General features: G+C 32.2%; 1 protein-coding gene across 1 annotated transcript; it reads left to right on the top strand.

The window, feature by feature from the left end:
• The first annotated feature begins 219 nt into the window (after positions 1 to 219).
• LOC123895505 (elongation factor Tu, chloroplastic) lies at positions 220 to 2,504 on the top strand. The gene is made up of 2 exons (XM_045945877.1): positions 220 to 1,113; positions 1,411 to 2,504. The coding sequence occupies exons 1-2, from the start codon at positions 508 to 510 to the stop codon at positions 2,263 to 2,265; spliced, it is 1,461 nt and encodes a 486-aa protein (XP_045801833.1). The 5' UTR covers positions 220 to 507; the 3' UTR covers positions 2,266 to 2,504.
• The last annotated feature ends 15,134 nt before the right edge of the window (positions 2,505 to 17,638 follow it).

Below are 17,638 nucleotides of genomic sequence, written 5' to 3'. Positions count from 1 at the left end.
TCAAATCACAAAATTAAGTTTGTATCATTATATATTATATAGAAAAATTCAAACAGTAAGGAAAATAAATATTTTTTATAAGAAACATTGAACGATTTTCAAATGTTTTGAATGTTTAATTTCACTTATTCACTTATTCCCTTATATAAGAAACATAAGATTTTTTTTTTACATAAATTTGCATAATAAAACACGAAACGAGTCTGACTGGGAGCTTGTAAATATAAAAGACATGTTTGAAAGAAAGAAAAAATAAATAAATACTAAACCCGTAGACGATTATGAATTGAAGTGTCAAAGAAATATCAACATAATGAAAATGTAATCTGAGAGGGCGCGGCGAGTGACTCCAAAAGTAAGGATAACACAATTGAATTGATAAGAGGTTATCATTCATTTCTTCGTCCACACACACACACACAGAGAGATAACATAACAAATCCTCTTTTCTCTCTTCACTCCCAAATTCCCACTCAATTTCTTTCTTCTTCTTCTTCTTCTTTAACCATGGCAATTTCAATTTCTTCATCATCTACTTCCTCCAAACTTAAACTAACCCCCTCTCACTCACCAAACTCCCACACTTTCATCGCTGCTTCCGCTTCCACCCGTTCCACCACAAACCCCCCCAAACTAACCCTAACTCGTCTCACTTCATCATTCCTCAACCCATCCACAATCCTCCACTTAACTCCCACTTCCCATTACTCAAACCACCAACGTCGTTTCACCGTTCGTGCCGCACGTGGCAAATTCGAGCGCAAAAAACCTCATCTGAACATCGGTACAATTGGTCACGTCGACCATGGTAAAACCACTTTAACTGCTGCTCTTACTATGGCTCTTGCTTCTCTAGGTAACAGCGCCCCTAAAAAATACGATGAAATTGACGCTGCTCCTGAAGAGCGTGCTCGTGGTATTACTATTAATACTGCTACTGTTGAATATGAAACCGAAACTCGTCACTATGCTCATGTTGATTGCCCTGGTCACGCTGATTATGTTAAGAATATGATCACCGGTGCTGCTCAAATGGACGGCGCTATCCTCGTTGTCTCCGGTGCTGATGGTCCCATGCCTCAAACCAAAGAACACATCCTTCTCGCCAAACAGGTATCTTAATAATAGTTTCTTTATTTTAATTTCAATTTCAATTTTAGTAATGATTTCTTTCTTACACTATTAATTAATTAATTAATTAATGTAGTGATGAAAAGTTCCAACAGATAATAGATGTGTGGAATTTAACCATATTTTTGTAGTATAGTAGTAATAGATTGGTTGGTAGGTAGGTACAGAGTTTCTCTATCAATTTTGATGGTTATTGTTATGTATGGTAATGGTAGTATTCGATTGGTTGATTTCAATAATTATAATGTATGTTTTTTTTACTGGTTGATGATATGTCAGGTCGGTGTTCCGAGTGTGGTTGTGTTTTTGAACAAGCAGGACCAAGTGGATGATGAGGAGCTTCTTGAACTTGTGGACCTTGAAGTTCGGGAGCTTCTCTCATCTTATGAGTTTCCTGGTGATGACATTCCGATTGTTTCTGGTTCCGCGCTCTTGGCTTTAGAAGCATTGATGGCAAATCCTACACTTAAACGTGGCGATAACAAGTGGGTGGATAAGATTTACCAGCTCATGGACGAAGTTGACAAATACATACCAATTCCTCAACGTCAAACGGATCTCCCCTTTTTGCTTGCCGTTGAGGATGTGTTTTCAATCACCGGTCGTGGAACAGTTGCCACCGGGAGAATCGAAAGAGGGACCGTTAAAGTTGGTGATGTAGTTGACCTTGTTGGTTTGAGGAACACAAGGAGCACAACAGTGACAGGAGTGGAAATGTTCCAAAAGATTTTGGATGATGCTATGGCCGGCGACAACGTGGGGTTGTTGCTGAGAGGTGTTCAGAAGGATGATATTGAGAGAGGAATGGTTTTGGCTAAGCCTGGAACTATTACTCCCCACTCTAAGTTTAGTGCTATTGTGTATGTTTTAAAGAAGGAAGAAGGTGGAAGACACTCACCTTTCTTTGCTGGTTATAGGCCTCAGTTTTATATGAGAACTACCGATGTTACCGGAAAAGTTACGTCTATTATGAATGATAAAGATGAGGAGTCAAAGATGGTGATGCCTGGTGATCGTGTTAAGATGGTGGTTGAGCTAATTGTTCCCGTGGCTATTGAACAAGGAATGAGGTTTGCTATTAGAGAAGGAGGGAAGACTGTTGGAGCTGGTGTTATCGGAGCTATCATTGTTTGAATGAAGATTTCTATCCGGCTGCTGTAGCATTGCTCTTTAAATGGGGTTTCTTTATTTATTTATTTTTAATGCAATCAATTAATTGACTTTTGCCTTCTCATACAACTTGTCTGCGGTAATTTATAGGGTTAAATTTAACTTCGGGATGATCTTTAGTCAAATTGGATTGGATACTATTTTTCCATCAGAATGTTTTGTTGTTTGTTGTTGTTAATTGCTTATACCTGTTTTGTCTCTTACTGTTGGGTTTCTTAAATTGCATCAATGATGAGATTTATGTTGAGGGATCAACTGTTACAGTTTTCCTCTTTATTAGATGGGGTTGAATGTTGCTCATAACCCGTGGTTGATGGCCTTTTCATATGCATGTTACAACGGAGAGCTAAATGATATGGAAATCTAAGCAAATTGAGTTTTGAAAACTTACAAAACTTTGCTGAATTCCTCTGATAGTTGATTTTCATGCCTCATTTTTTGTGGTACAAAATAAGTCACTGATGAACTTTTATACAGAATTTGTGTAGGGTTTTTATTGAAAATAAACCTGCAAATTGAGTTAACTAAGTTTTTATCTCAGTAGGGTAGTTCAATTAAGTTATGCTAATATGTTTTATGTTTCTCCTCATTTACGTTAGAGTGACAATTCTGCTCTTTGCAGTAATTCACTGTCTTGTTTATCTATAGATACATTATTGTCTGTTTTTAAAAGAAAAATGTTGCTTGACAGAGAATTAGAGATAAGCCTAGTTCAGTTTGCTTATGCTTCGTGTATTTTTTTTCTTCAACAATTATGAGATAAACCTAGATGGATTGCTTCACTAGTTCACTTCATCTTAGTTTCTGTAAATTACCATTTGAATTACTACACAGATTATTCTATGGTATATATAAAGTGAGTTACTTTTGCCACCCTACCGGTTGCTCGCACGTCCTACGACTTTTCAATTTTACCCGGACGTTATAAAAATTAGAAATTTTGAAAAATAACGTCCGCTATTTAAATAGCGACGTTATAAAGGTAGGGTGTTTTGAGGGGTGTCCATTACCTAAGTAGCAGTGTAGCGGATAATAATATTTTGATAATTTCGTAGAATGTGCCCAAGAGTCGGTGGAAAAAATGGGTCTCTATATAAAAACCCACTTGCTCACCTGTCTTTCACATGCTTTTTATTTGTCCGAGTCTTTCATATGCTTGAACTCTTCTATATTGGTTAACTGATAAAGGAGAAAGTAAGAGAAAATAGTAAAAGGAGTTTCATGAATTTGGATTTTCTTGTATTAGAACCCAAACTAAGGTACTATGTGGAAGATTGAATGCATAGTTACATGAGTGATAAATTACTGCTTATTTACTTAGAGATATTTTTATTGACCTTAACAATTAAAAAATGTTCAATGTTTTCGAAATATACTAGAGACCCGTGCGAACGAGTCAATTGATTTTTATTCGATATTTAAGTTTGTCATTAAGTTAGAAAATTTATTGAATAAAATATCAATAATTTTATTCTATAAAAAAAATAAGTTAGAAAATTTATTTATAATAAAATATTTAAAAATTTGTTATAAAATATTGATAAAATATGAGATAAACTATTGTTATAATAATTTTTATGTATAAGTGGTCAATATTATCCCGTAACGTTTTAGGACCATTAAATTAGAAATTTGATTATGAAAATTTAGGGTAATTCATTTTTTTTAGATGAGTAGCATAATCACATCAAAGAGAATATAAGACGTGCTAAGGATGTCACACCTTGTAAGTCTTAATCCATTGCCACGTGCTCGTATATATATATATCGCAGGGGAACGGATCACTCATTCTTCCATTGGAGACAGGTGCACGAACGACAACTCTAAACGTCACACATCTGTCTCCTACTTACCATTTAGGTGGCACTAGCGAGATCCAGCTAAGGTAAGGAACTTCGTGTCGCGGCTGCTCCACTCCGCCGCGGTCTCATGAACTGAACTTTGTAGCCTTCCCGCGTGCGAAGCGAATGGGCGCTGTGTTGTGGGTCAGTTTTGGGGTGGGGGACGAAGATAAACCTAGGGGATACTTCAAGTGAGAGGAGTAGTTATTGTGAGAGATGAGGGAACTCATTGACAACCATTGGATTAAAATAAACCAACTTTGCTAAGATCAACGCGTGCACTAGATTCTTCTCCCTTTCATCCTTGTTTTCTTCGATTACTGTACATCGCAAATCGGCAATACACATCTCCATTTGCATAAACCCAATTTTGCAACCATGTGTTTCAATCAACATTGAATTTCTTTTTCTTTATTCATGAATTAACCAAATAATGAAATATTGATCTTTAATTTGGTTCTATTTGCTTAGGTCACCCGTTTCCTTTTTGTTCTAATTCCTTTTTTTTTTGTTATGCGATAGACAGAGAGAATAAAAACATTCAGTTCCCTATTTAGTTTCAAACACTGCTTCTGCAAACAATACTTTTGCCATATTCTCATAATTATTCAGTAGAAAAACATAGATTCTTCTACTTTTAAAACATAGATGGAGGTTTGATCAATTGGGATTATTTGATGTGCTATTGATTTAGAATTATTTCCAGTCCAATTTCGATTTGAAGCAAATTGAAGTCATGGTAGTTTTAGACCTGAGATAATTGGGAGAACTGAGAAGAGAAACGGAAGAAGAAGAAGAAGAAGAAGAAGAAGAAGAAGAAGAAGAAGAAGAAGAAGAAGAAGAAGAAGAAGAAGAAGAAGAAGAAGAAGAGACATGGTTTTTTTTAGAGTAATTGTGTGAACAGTTATCACATGCTTGCTTGGTTTAAAGATTTAATTTAATCTCGATCGTTGATTTTCATTTGACGGTTAATATTATATCCTCTCATCTCTCACAATAACTACTCCTCTCACTTGAAGTATCCCCTATATATATATATATATATATATATATATATATATATATATATATATATATATATATATATATATATATATATATATATATATATATATATATATATATATATATATATATGGGGGCTGCTAACTTAGACCGAGTTGGGTCTAAGTTAGCAAGGTGCACCTTTTCAGTTGGACAAAAATACCCATTCTTTTTAATTAATTAACCAAATTACCATCAATGGACGCGGATCCAGTGTCGCGCGCGTACCGAAGGACCATAATTACAGACCGCTGATTTCCATCAGACAGCCAAGATCTGATCTCATCAAGACTGTCTGATCAATCAGACAGCCCAGATCATCCGAATCCATCAGATTCCAGCGCGTGCACCACACTGGATTACACCCTGGAGAGAAGAATCTACTTTTTAAAAGCAGGACACGTGTCGCTGTCTGATCGGCTGGGCGTGATTTTTTTCCATTTAATACTTTGAACTCAATTATTTCGTTGTAAATTAATTTTTTATTTTTTTTTTTTATACCAAAATTCATAAATTTTTTTTCTCTACAAATAGAGACTTGGTTCGTTTGATTTGAACACAGAAAAAAAAACCCAATTTTTCACTACCTTAATCTCATTTTTCACTACCTTACATCAACTCACTGAAACCATTCTACCAGCAAAATGGTTTCAGATTACAACTCTCTGAAACCATTGTACCAGATAAATGGTTTCAGAAGCAAACACAATTAATAAATTACTCACTGAAACCATTCTACCAGTAAAATGGTTTCAGAATACAACTATGTGCAACCATTCTACAAGCTAAATGGTTTCAGAAGCAAATAACTAATAATCAACTTACTGAAACCATTCTACCAGCAAAATGGTTTCAGATTACAACTCTCTGAAACCATTGTACCAGATAAATGGTTTCAGAAGCAAACACAATTAATAAATTACTCATTGAAACCATTCTACCAGTAAAATGGTTTCAGAATACAACTATGTGCAACCATTCTACCAGTAAAATGGTTTCAGAAGCAAACACTAGTTTTTAATTACCGTTTTATCTCATTTAATTAACTAAAAATAGTTTCAGGTCTCCAAAAATTTCATAAAATATACCAAAAGTTCCAGAATATTATCTACTATTTTCCTGGTATAATGGTTTCAGTGAGTTGGTTGAGTGGTGCGTGTTAAATTACAACACACAAGTAACGTATTTAGTAGACAAAAAATGAGATTAAGGTAGTGAAAAATTGCATTTTTTTTTCGGTGTCCAAATCAAACGAACCAAGTCTCTATTTGTAGAAAAAAAAAATTATGAATTTTGGTATAAAAAAAAATAAAAAATTAATTTACAACGAAATAATTGAGTTCAAAGTATTAAATAAACAAAAATCACGTCCAGCCAACTATTGTGTGACACGTGTCCTACTTTTAAAAAGCAAATTTTTCTCTCTCCAGGGTGTAATCCAGTGTGGCGCACGCGCTGGAATCTGATGGATCAGGATGATCTGGGCTGTCGGATTGATCAGACAGTCTTGATGAGATCAGATCTTGGCTGTCTGATGGAAATCAACGGTCTGTAACCATGGTCCTTCGGTACGCGCGCGACACTGGATCCGCGTCCATTGATGGGTATTTTGGTTAATTAATTAAAAAGAATGGGTATTTTTGTCCAATTGAAAAGGTGCACCTTGCTAACTTAGACCTAACTAGGGTCTAAGTTAGAAAACCCCTATATATATATATATATATATATATATATATATATATATATATATATATATATATATATATATATATATATATATATATATATATATATATATATATATATATATATATATATATATATATATATATATAATCTATAACAATAATAAAGGGAAAACTTTAAATTTAGTGTAGTCTATTTTTCTTCCAAAAATACCCTTCACAACAATTACATCTATGTCATGACAAAAATAATTATAACTTCCCTTCAATTTATTTTTTTATCTTCCAACCGCCACTTAACAATTTTTGTAGTTTTCTTTATCTTTTCAAAGTTTATGCAAGATGATTCAATGATCATCGATTCAAGTTTTTTATTAATTTTTTTACGTTTCTGTTTTTTCTTAAAGGCATGGGTTAAAATTGGAAGAGAGATGTGGTGATTGGTAAAGGTTTAATTAATAAGGATAATTGATGAACATTGATGGATACTCATGTTAATTCATATAGTTTTTTTTTGAACGGTCATATAGTTTCATTAATAATGTCTATTCTTTATTATTATTTTTCTTATTGTTTGTTAATCAATTTCATTATTAATCTCTATTCTTGATTTTAATTCATAGATGCCCAATGAAGTAAACATTGAGAGAAATAAATGGTTGTGTCTCTAAGAAAAACAGATTGAAGAAGAAGAAGAATAAGAAGAAGAAGAAGAGATACAATAGGAGAAAAATATGAAATAATAGGTGCAGATCGATGAAGATATATTGTTGGTTCAACAAAGGTCAATTTAAATTTAGTTTTTATATATCTATCTATAGATTTGATAGTTTAGTAACATGTTATAGAACACTTTCTTTATTTATTTAAATAAAGAAAGTATAGTGGTTTCTCGTGTTCTATATATTCTTTCTTTATTAATGAGTTTGTTTTCAATTATAATTTTATCGAACACTTCAATCAGTTTTTTGTTTCTATCTCTTTAAAAAAAATGTGTATCTTTGGGATGCTTCATTTAATTTGTATCAGTGTTATTACATAATATTGCATTTTTGTACATTTGGTATGGTGGTGATATCATGACTTGTGATATATGCTTGGTGCATTATTAGAGGGAGTTCTCATATATGTTTCTTTTTTTTGAAAACTTGGTATCCGGCCTTAGGACCGACTAATCCAAGGGGACCAATCTCACCGCCCACTTGCGGGGGCCCCATTTAAAGCCAGAGTTTTTTTTGCTCTGTATGGACTTAGCCCACCGAAATTGGCACCAGTGGGAATCGAACCTGAGACCTTGAGAGGAGCATACTCCAAGGGCCAAAGCCAACACCACTCGACCAACCCCAAGTGGGTTGTTCTCATATATGTTTCAATTTTGATCGTGTTCGGAACTGTGATTTTTTGGAGGAAAGATGTTGGCATCTTCTATTTGAATTGTTTGGGTAATTCTCAAATTTAAAAATAGGTAATTAGGCTAATTACATGATCAATATGGATGATAAGGTTAAAATAATATTTTCCTTTATTTTACTTTTACTTTATATGCATTTTTTCTTCTTTGATCATGCATTCCAATAGCAATACATTTGGTGTGAGAATAAAAAACCATCATCATTTATCTTTTCCTTTCTTTCTGCAGGTTTTCATCATTCTTCTAAATTGTTTCAAGTTTTCATTTTGAAGACTCTCTTTTTAAAAATTAATTTCATTTGTGCATATTTATCTATTTGTGATTACAGGTGAACCAAAACTCCGTAATATGGACACTAATTTTGTTCAATTGTGTCAAATATACTATGGTATTTTGAACACCTAAACTCTAAAAGTACGTCGTAGGAGTAGCATATGTCGAGAGTGCAGCAAAAGAAAATTCAAATACGGTATTTTAATTATCATACTAATTTGTTCAATTGTTTTTTAATTGAAATCAATTGTGTTTGAATTTTTCATTCATGTCCTCTTGAAGATATGTGAAAGGCAACCCTAAATGTTGAAGGCTATACATGTAATACTAAGGGGAATGCAAATCGGTTGTAATGATTGCCAATGGTCAACGTACAAATACAATTTTATTTGAAACTTCATGTATCTATTAAATTTTTTTAAGCAATAATGTATCTATTAATTTTAAAAGTTCAACTTTGATTATTCTACTATTTTTCTTAAAATCTTAAAGGATCATGTTAACACGTGCCCTTAGGTTATTTTAAATAGTAATTTTTTTTACAGTAGTAATTTTAAATAGTAATATCTTGAACAAAATACACATTTTTAATATAAAATTACTATCTATCTATAGTACATTAACAAAGAGTACTCATTAACAAGTGTATTAAAGACACGTATTAAATTTAACCAATATTAAATATTATATCCAATTTCAAAGGAACATGATATCATCACATAGTGAAAGTTAATGTGGTCATCATGATAAATAAGAGTTCCAAACTAAACGTGACAAAGAAAATACTACAATATTGTTGGGTTTTGAATGTTGGCTACAATTTTGCAAAAACAACAATAGCCAAATGTTGGACCAAGATGTTGTAGCATGTTTGTACAACATGTGTCTCCTGAAGCTGCGCGCGTTAATGCTCTGTTTTTATATCTTTTGAAGATTTGATTTACAAATATGTTCGTGCTTAACCAGCAAGCTAAACGCGCCTTCCACTACAATTTATTTAAAAGGCGATTTGTTTTATTTGTTACAAAAATATGTTTCAATATTTTTACATCAAATATTTTTGTTGAAGAAATATTTTTTTTGGAGTAAATCTTATCTCAAAGAAATATTTTTTTTGGGAGTGAATACTTTGTTGAAGAATTATTTTCAAGCAAATCTTGTGAGCTGGCCATTGAAGATTCCAGTCAAATATTTGAAGACTTTTACTTGCGGACCAAGACTACACAAGGCTATATATATGTGTGAAGACCTAAACCTAAAAAAAAAAGAATTCAAGGATCTAAGTCGTGTTTACTAAAGCGTGTATTTTTAGGGTTTAGAGAGTTCTTCATTTAATTGTGTGTCTTTCTTGCTTCACTTTGATGCAAGCTTAGGACTGTGTTTGAGTTGTAATTTGTGTACTAACTCCAAAGCTTTTAATCAAGGAGGTTAGGTAGTGTGTGATTGAAGTAGCAATAAATGTCACAAGAAAGGGGGGTTTGAATTGTGACCCTTTTTAAAATTCTTTTTTGTTAGTTTAAAATAACTCAAGACAATATTTCTTTTAATTGGTTAGTTAACAATTAACAAAATGAAAAGAAATATAGTTAGCAATAATAAAATATAAATGAACAATATAAATACTGGGTTAGTTGCTGAATAAGTAAATGTTTAAGGCCCAGAGCACTCTGGTATTACTCAGTTAGTTAGTTTAGTATGTTTTAAGGATTTTAGAGTCCAAGAGAAAAACACACAGAAGTTATCCTGGTTCACCCAACTTGGGCTAGTCCAGTCCTCACAATCCTTGTGAGATTGTCCACTAAAAATGCTCAGATCAGAACCTTCTGCTTCGCATCAAAAACTTGATCACAACTGGATCAATACAATCTGTTTTTCTTCACTCGAAAAGACTTTTACACAAATGCTTTTCTTCACTCGAAAAGACTTTCACTCAAAATGTTTTTCTTTACTCGAAAAGACTTTCTCACAAACACTCAATCTATCATGAAAGAAAGACTTGAGAGGGTTACAATATTTGTGGAGAATATGGGTTAAATCAACTCAAGTGAGAGATTGATAATAGCAAGCTTTGTCTATTTGTTTTTCACAAATTTATGAATAATATCTTTGAAGATTTGCTTTGCTTTTGAAGAGTTTATGACTTGTTGATTTTTGCTTCAACTAAGTATATGATTTAATTATTTTTGCAAACTCTTAATCTTTCCTTCATGTAGCTCCATTGTATTTATAGGCAAATATAACCTTTGGAGGAGCGTATGAGAGAGGGATTTGAATTTCAAATCCAACTTGACATGTCACAATGGTGTGCTGTCAATTTGCTGTGAATAGTGTGTTATTGTTGCTTCAGTAACATTACCGTTATGGCAATTTGCACTTCACTTTTAATCTATGGCAACCATTGCATTTACGTGGCCCATATATGTCCATAAGAAGGAATCTTTCCTAATTTAGGGTTGGACAACTTGTATGCAAGTGGGAAAAAATATCATGTGATCAATTGTACTTGTTTTGGTGACTCATGTCCTTTGTTTCACAAAGGGATGGATGTTGTTGGATTCTTGTCCCCTCTATGTTCCCTTGATGAGAAAGAGACTTGCTACATCTTGCCTTATGGTGTGACTTCACCTTGGTGGCCAATTTTCGTCCAAGGCATCATTGTGTGATGTGGCTTTCATTTGAATTTCAAATCTTTTTCAATCATTGATGGAAGCTTCCTTTGTTTGTCCAAAGGGGCTTTTAATCACTTTAGTCCAAAAAGGCTTTATGGCCCATGATTCAATTTATGCCATGTTTGGCATATTCCTTACATAAGTGTTTCCTTAAAATGTTACCACTTTTGATGAGGCAAAGGAATAATATATTTGTGAAGCACTTCATCATTTAAGTCAAGACCTTTGACAGATGATATCATTATCGTTGAAACATTTCTCACAAAACACATTAGTAGATAACAAGATAATCATAATTAAAATTAATTAACATGTTTGTTATCTTTAAAACATCAAATAAGGATTTTGTCCTCAACAATGATCGTAACCTTAAGCTTTTAAGTACAGGTTGCTATTAGTTTATGTGAACCTACTCTTAAGCTTTGAAGTATAGAGTTAGGGTTTGTCTTTGAAGAGTATCTTCACAATTGGTTTGTTACTGAATTTAAATCACAGGTTGTGTGATTGAGAGGAAGTGAGAGGAGTCTCATATCTAGGAGTTCCTAGGTAGAAGTTAGCACAGGTAGTGATTAAGTGAGGAGTTGTAAACGAGAGAGTTTAGCTCTGAATTAATACTGTTGATAGTGGATTTCCTTCATGGATTGGTATCCCCAGAGTATATATATATACAACTGTTGTAGCATTTGTCACAGCACTTGTCCACCGCGTGCCAGGAATTTCAAATATAAACATAAAATTGTAAAAATAACACATTAAAAAAAGAGTTTAGAAATAGTGTTTTGCTTTTTGTGTACTTTGCTACTTTTATTTTTCTTCTATATTTATATTTTTTTTTTCAAGATTGGTTCATAAATTAAGAATATAATTTTTTTTCTTCTTCTTTTCTGATGGCTTGGTTTAAGGTCCTCATTGAAGCCAGAAGTCAAGAACAAATACAACAAGGGGAATATAAAAAGGATGGCCAAACTGTGATCTTTTTAGTTTTTCAATTTTCATTATAAGTAATGTGCTTACAATTTTTAAGAATATAGGATAGGATAAAGTGTTTCATTGTTTGAAGAAACGTGGAATAGAAGAGAATATTTGAGAGTTCATATGGGTTGAATGACAGGCTTCCTGATGCGGTACGATGTGGTCATACACATAATTGAAGATCACACCGCAATTGTAAATGCAGACCACAATTTAAAACCATATATAATGCTATCAACAACGTTTACTTTGTACTCCTTTAAATAAGAAAAATTGCATGAAGTCATTCTTAAATATAGTAAAATTGATTATTAAATTATTTTTCTTTCATTATAACATTTTCATTCTATAGCAACGCCTAAAAGCCATTGTGTAATGCACCCTCATCGGTATAAAAAAAAATGCAAAAAAAAAAAAAAAAAAACGTTGCCATAGGCTATGAGAACGGTTTCAGGACGTGGTGTACTAACGCGTTCCCTTAGCCTTTCTCAACCGTTTTTAGACAGAGAGAGTACTTCTAAATCCATCAAGGTGTTTCTTTACCTATTATGTTGATCAATGCACATAAAATACATTTTTTATTTAAATGAAAACTAAAAGTACGCAAAAATTGAATTGAATAAAAATCAATTTTTTAGTAAAATCATTGTTTACAGTTTATATATAGGTTAGCAAAATAGAAAATATGGATCATACCGTGCCCGTTTAGCCACTAGTATATATAAGGACATATTTGTGAGAATGGTATTTTTACGTGAGAATAAACCATTAGATTAGATTGAAATGAACGGCTTTGATTAAAACCCAAATTTTATCACCTCCCTCACGTGATTCTCTCTCTCTCGTCTAATTTTTCCCAAAAGTTGTGATCTTTCTCTCTTCTCTCTGTTCATCAGCTCACATCAAAACGTGTTTTTTTCATCTGCTTTCATCATGTCGTTTTCTCTTCTCCAACATCCACCATGAGTTATGCCAACAATCTTGATCACCAATGAATTCACCATTGACAATGCTATTCAATAATTACCAAATTCATTGCCTCATCCTTAAAAATTCACCTTCTTCATATGAGAATTGAGTTACACTATCATATGAGGTTGCGTAGGTATGTGACTGTATAGTTGACGGAAGGCCTATAAGAATTGAATTACACTATCTATATAAACAAGATGCATCTTATTTTTTGTAGCACATTTCAAAAGAACTCTACACTAAAGCGTGCTTGATTTGGATCACTCTTTGGACATTATGGGAAGTTCCCGAAAATGTGCGAGTGAAAACAAAACAGCTAAAAAGATTTGGGCTGATTTGTGGAGACAATTGACAATTCATAAAAGTAGAATGAGTGTTACATTATCATATTCAAAATATTTTGGAAACAAGTTTCTGTCGTACATTTTGAACATATAATTTATTTTAAAGTTATTTAAAATTATTTTATAAAAATTAATTTAATGTTATTATTATTAATTGATGATTTGTTAAATGTGCTTGATTACTCGGTGAAGATGTACGTTACAGTTACTGATGTATTTACCAAACCCAATCCATCCTAATTAATAGGTGGCATTTAGTACGGTCAAGTAATAAACTTGTCCACCATAGAGCACTTTGAATTATTGGTTGGATTTTGCAATCCTATTAAATCTTACTATACATCTCCTACACCACATCACTTCTCTTTCTTCTTCCTTCTTGTCCCCCCACCCACTATCAGTCTATCACCAACAAAAACACTACTTGCAGGAATTCAATTAAAAATCAAGAAACAATTAATGTAAACATAAATCATTATCAAACTTAAATCCCCAAATCAGACAAATCTAACATATGCAAAAGTGCAAAACGCAATATAAAGATAACCCAGAAAAGGGATCCGAAAAATGAGTGTTGTTTGTTGGGGTCTTATTGTTTTGTTTTGACCCGTGTGATTTGTTCTGTTTTCTTTTATTACGGCAGCTTGTGCATGTGCCTTGCTCTCTCATGTACCCCTGGTTAAGGGTTGTTTGCTTTGTAATAATATTTATTGTTCCTTTCATTACATCAATATGTATTGTTCTAGTAAATCAAAGAGTAAAAGAGTATATTGTTAGATCTGAACATAGCTTGAAAGTTTGAATGAAATGAAATTATTGTAAGAGTTAGATGAAAATTTGAACTTTCATGCTAGGGTGAGAGAGCCTATCATATCTCTCACCAATGGGCAGCTGTTAAGGGCCTTTAGATTAAAAGGTCTATAGAGCTTATGTTAAGCTTTCCATATCAGAATATTTTCCCTTTTGGCCTCAAACTTTTTCAACCGTGATTTTTTTTACTTTCTCTGTTTCCAGTAATTCTTTTAATTTTTAATACAATACTACTTCTATCTTTTAATATAAGATCATTTTTTAATTTTCAATCAATTTTTTTAATCTACATAATTCTAATTATTTTAACTATATATTTTTTCCTATACTTTACAATAAATGCTTTGATAAACCTAAATAAATTTGTCCACAGCACCTAGCTCAATTAGTTAAAATGTCGAAAATTGTTAGGTAGACGTCATGGCCGTGGTTCGAATCCCGCCTCCTTTACTCGAGTGTGTGAATTTATAATGGTTTTGTCATTTCGTCTATCTACAAAAAAATAAACATAAATAAACTCTCTCTCTCTCTTACGGGATGAATTTATAAAGGGCGCACTTTTTTTTTACCACCAGTTTAATCTGGTTCCGGGGTCAGTTCTGACATTAATTGGCTACAGTCCTCTCCCTATCGCAGTTGTTGACATAGAATCGTGATCATTCCTAACAAGTTCAGTACCAATCACCACTGAATCAACTAACGATTAATAAATGGTACACATTTTAAAGCAACTAAAAATAGTAACTTTTTATTAAAAAACAACAATTATTTATCAAAAAATTATGCATATAATATAAATTATACAATGAACTTCGTAACGTGTTTAAAATTGCACATACTAGAAAAACTCATTTATAAAAAGGGTCTTGCTAACGAGTGCCCCCGGGGCACTCTTTAAGCATTCCATTTAAAGAAACTTTTTAAGGGCTTAAAGAGTACCCCGGGGGCACTATTTAGCATTTGCCTTATAAAAATAACATCAATTATCGATAAATTTATTATTATTATCACCAACTTTACTAATTCTCGTGATTTAATCAATAGAGTCATATTTACTTTTTTATTTATTTATTGTGTTTCTATTATTTTTAAATATTATACTCTCTTATTAATATTATTTTCATTAGTCTTAAGTCAGTAATTTTTATTTTGCTTTATGAAAATAATGAACCTCGGGAAATTTAAATATTCCCTCTGTTTTTCTTTAATTGTCCATTTATGTCGGATTTAGTATTTTATTTAACTGCCCATTAGGTATTTTTATAGTTGTAGTGTGGATAAAAAGTTGTCTCGTGGTTCAAATCAAACAGGGTACAACAAAAGTTGTCCTGTCCAGTTCCCTGTTTCTTAGCAAATCAAACGCACCCTAAGTGTTCATTCATCCAAATCATCTGAAAATATTGTTTAAAAAAATAAAATAATTTTTCCTTCATTCTTCAACCTTTATTTATAAAAATAATACTTCCTCCGTTCCATTTTATAAGATCTCATTTGACTAAATGCACTATTCATATGTCTTGTTTTGACCGTATTTTTCTACAAGTATATAAATGTAAATATTATCATATAAGATCTTGTTTGATTTGTTTCGACGAATATTTTCAAAATATCAAATTTCTATAATTTTTACTAATGCACAATTAAAAATATTTGTAATCAAAGTTATGCATTGGTGTGCGTATAGTGGTCAAATAGTTCTTTTTTTTTTTGGGACGGAGGGAGTAATAATAATAATAATAATAATAATAATAATAATAATAATAATAATAAAGTGAGGAAACATCAAATTAATTCAGGTATTTTAGCAAAATCTCGAAAAAAAATAGGTACAATTATGACTGTAAAAATAGCTTGAAGATTATCATTATTTTTCATGTTGGTGAAGCTTTTTATTTAATGTTATTTTGATTTTTCCTGAGTTCAATAGAAGTGAGAGGGAGATAATATGATTGATGAAGAGATAAAGAAACAAAGAAAAGGAAATAAATAAAAGTAAAATAGGATGTCATATTTATTTTATACATCTTCTGATAAATTTCTTTTTACTCAAAGATTTTATTTTCCGGTTAAATTATGTTCAAAAGTTTTGATTTTTGGTTATGGTTAAATTTTGTTCAAAGTTTAGAGTTTTTTAGTTTATGGAAGTTTCAATTTTGATTTTGCAACGGTGGTGGTGATTTTTGCTGTAGCCGCATTGTTAAAGGGATACAAGAATTGAAATTGATTGCAACATTGTTAAAATTTATGGTTTTGGAAGCTTTGAGATTTATTTTAGTCCTTGATTTCTGGGTTTTGTTTGTTTCATAGAGAGGTATAATGTGTGTAGTGTAGAGAGATGAAGACAGAGAAATAGTGATCTCAATTGCAGAAGAAAGCACAAAGATAATAATAAAGTGTAAGATATGTAGGATGCACCATCATTAATGAACGGCTGAGATTTGTATTTAAGTTGTGCACCCGTGAGTGATATGAGACACTCACTCACGGTAGAATCCGCCCTTTGATTTATCTTATTTGGGTATTTAAGTTTGATAATGATTTATGTTTACAATTTGTTTTCTTGATTTTTAATTGAATTTCTGCAAGTAATATTTCTGTTGGAGTGGGTTAATGGTGATGGTGGAGTGGGGTGGGGTGGGCGACAAGAAGGAAAAAGAAGTGATATAGTATAGGAGATGTATGGTAAGATTTAATAGGATTGCAAAATCCAACCAATAATTCAAAGTGCTCTATGGTGGACAAGTTTATTACTTGACCATCCTAAATGCCACCTAAGATATAGCGGATTCTAGGATGGGAAACCATGATAGGTCTCTCACCAATGAGCCATGTGTTTTGTGGATCGAATTGAATGTGTACGTGATATTACAGTGTATTGTCAGTATTATATTATTTTTTATTTTTGAAAAAAAGTTCCCGATTTTTTCGGAAAAAAGTTTTCGATCTTTTTTGGGGAAAAAATTTCGATTTTTTTTCGGAAAAAAGTTCCCGAATTTCACGGGAAAAATATCGATTTTAGATAAAAAAAAACAAAATTCCGGAGGTTTTGTCTGAACAAAAAAGTTTCCATTCTTTTTTCGGGAAAAAAGTTCCGATATTTTATTCGGAAAAAAGTTTCGGATATTTTCCAGAAAAAAAGTTTCCGATATTTTTCTGGAAAAGTTCTAATATTTTATTCGGAAAAAAAGTTTTAAATATTTTCTGTTTTTTCACTCTTTGTATCAGCAATACTTTTTCATATGAACATTTCGAAACTATTTTCCCCAAAAAATCGGGAACTTTTTTCCGGAAAACATCGGAACTTTTTCCTTAAAA

This window comes from Trifolium pratense, linkage group LG7 (genome assembly GCF_020283565.1).
Source record: "Trifolium pratense cultivar HEN17-A07 linkage group LG7, ARS_RC_1.1, whole genome shotgun sequence".
Lineage (NCBI taxonomy): Eukaryota > Viridiplantae > Streptophyta > Magnoliopsida > Fabales > Fabaceae > Trifolium > Trifolium pratense.
Note: the sequence above shows the minus strand (reverse complement) of the source record. Positions and strands in the feature narration are given on the sequence as shown.

Bases quoted from the DNA above. Each gene is read 5' to 3' on its own strand.
- LOC123895505 (XM_045945877.1), top strand. From the start codon at position 508: ATGGCAATTTCAATTTCTTCATCATCTACTTCCTCCAAACTTAAACTA. The intron at 1,114-1,410 runs GTATCTTAATAA...ATGATATGTCAG, and splicing joins ACATCCTTCTCGCCAAACAG to GTCGGTGTTCCGAGTGTGGT.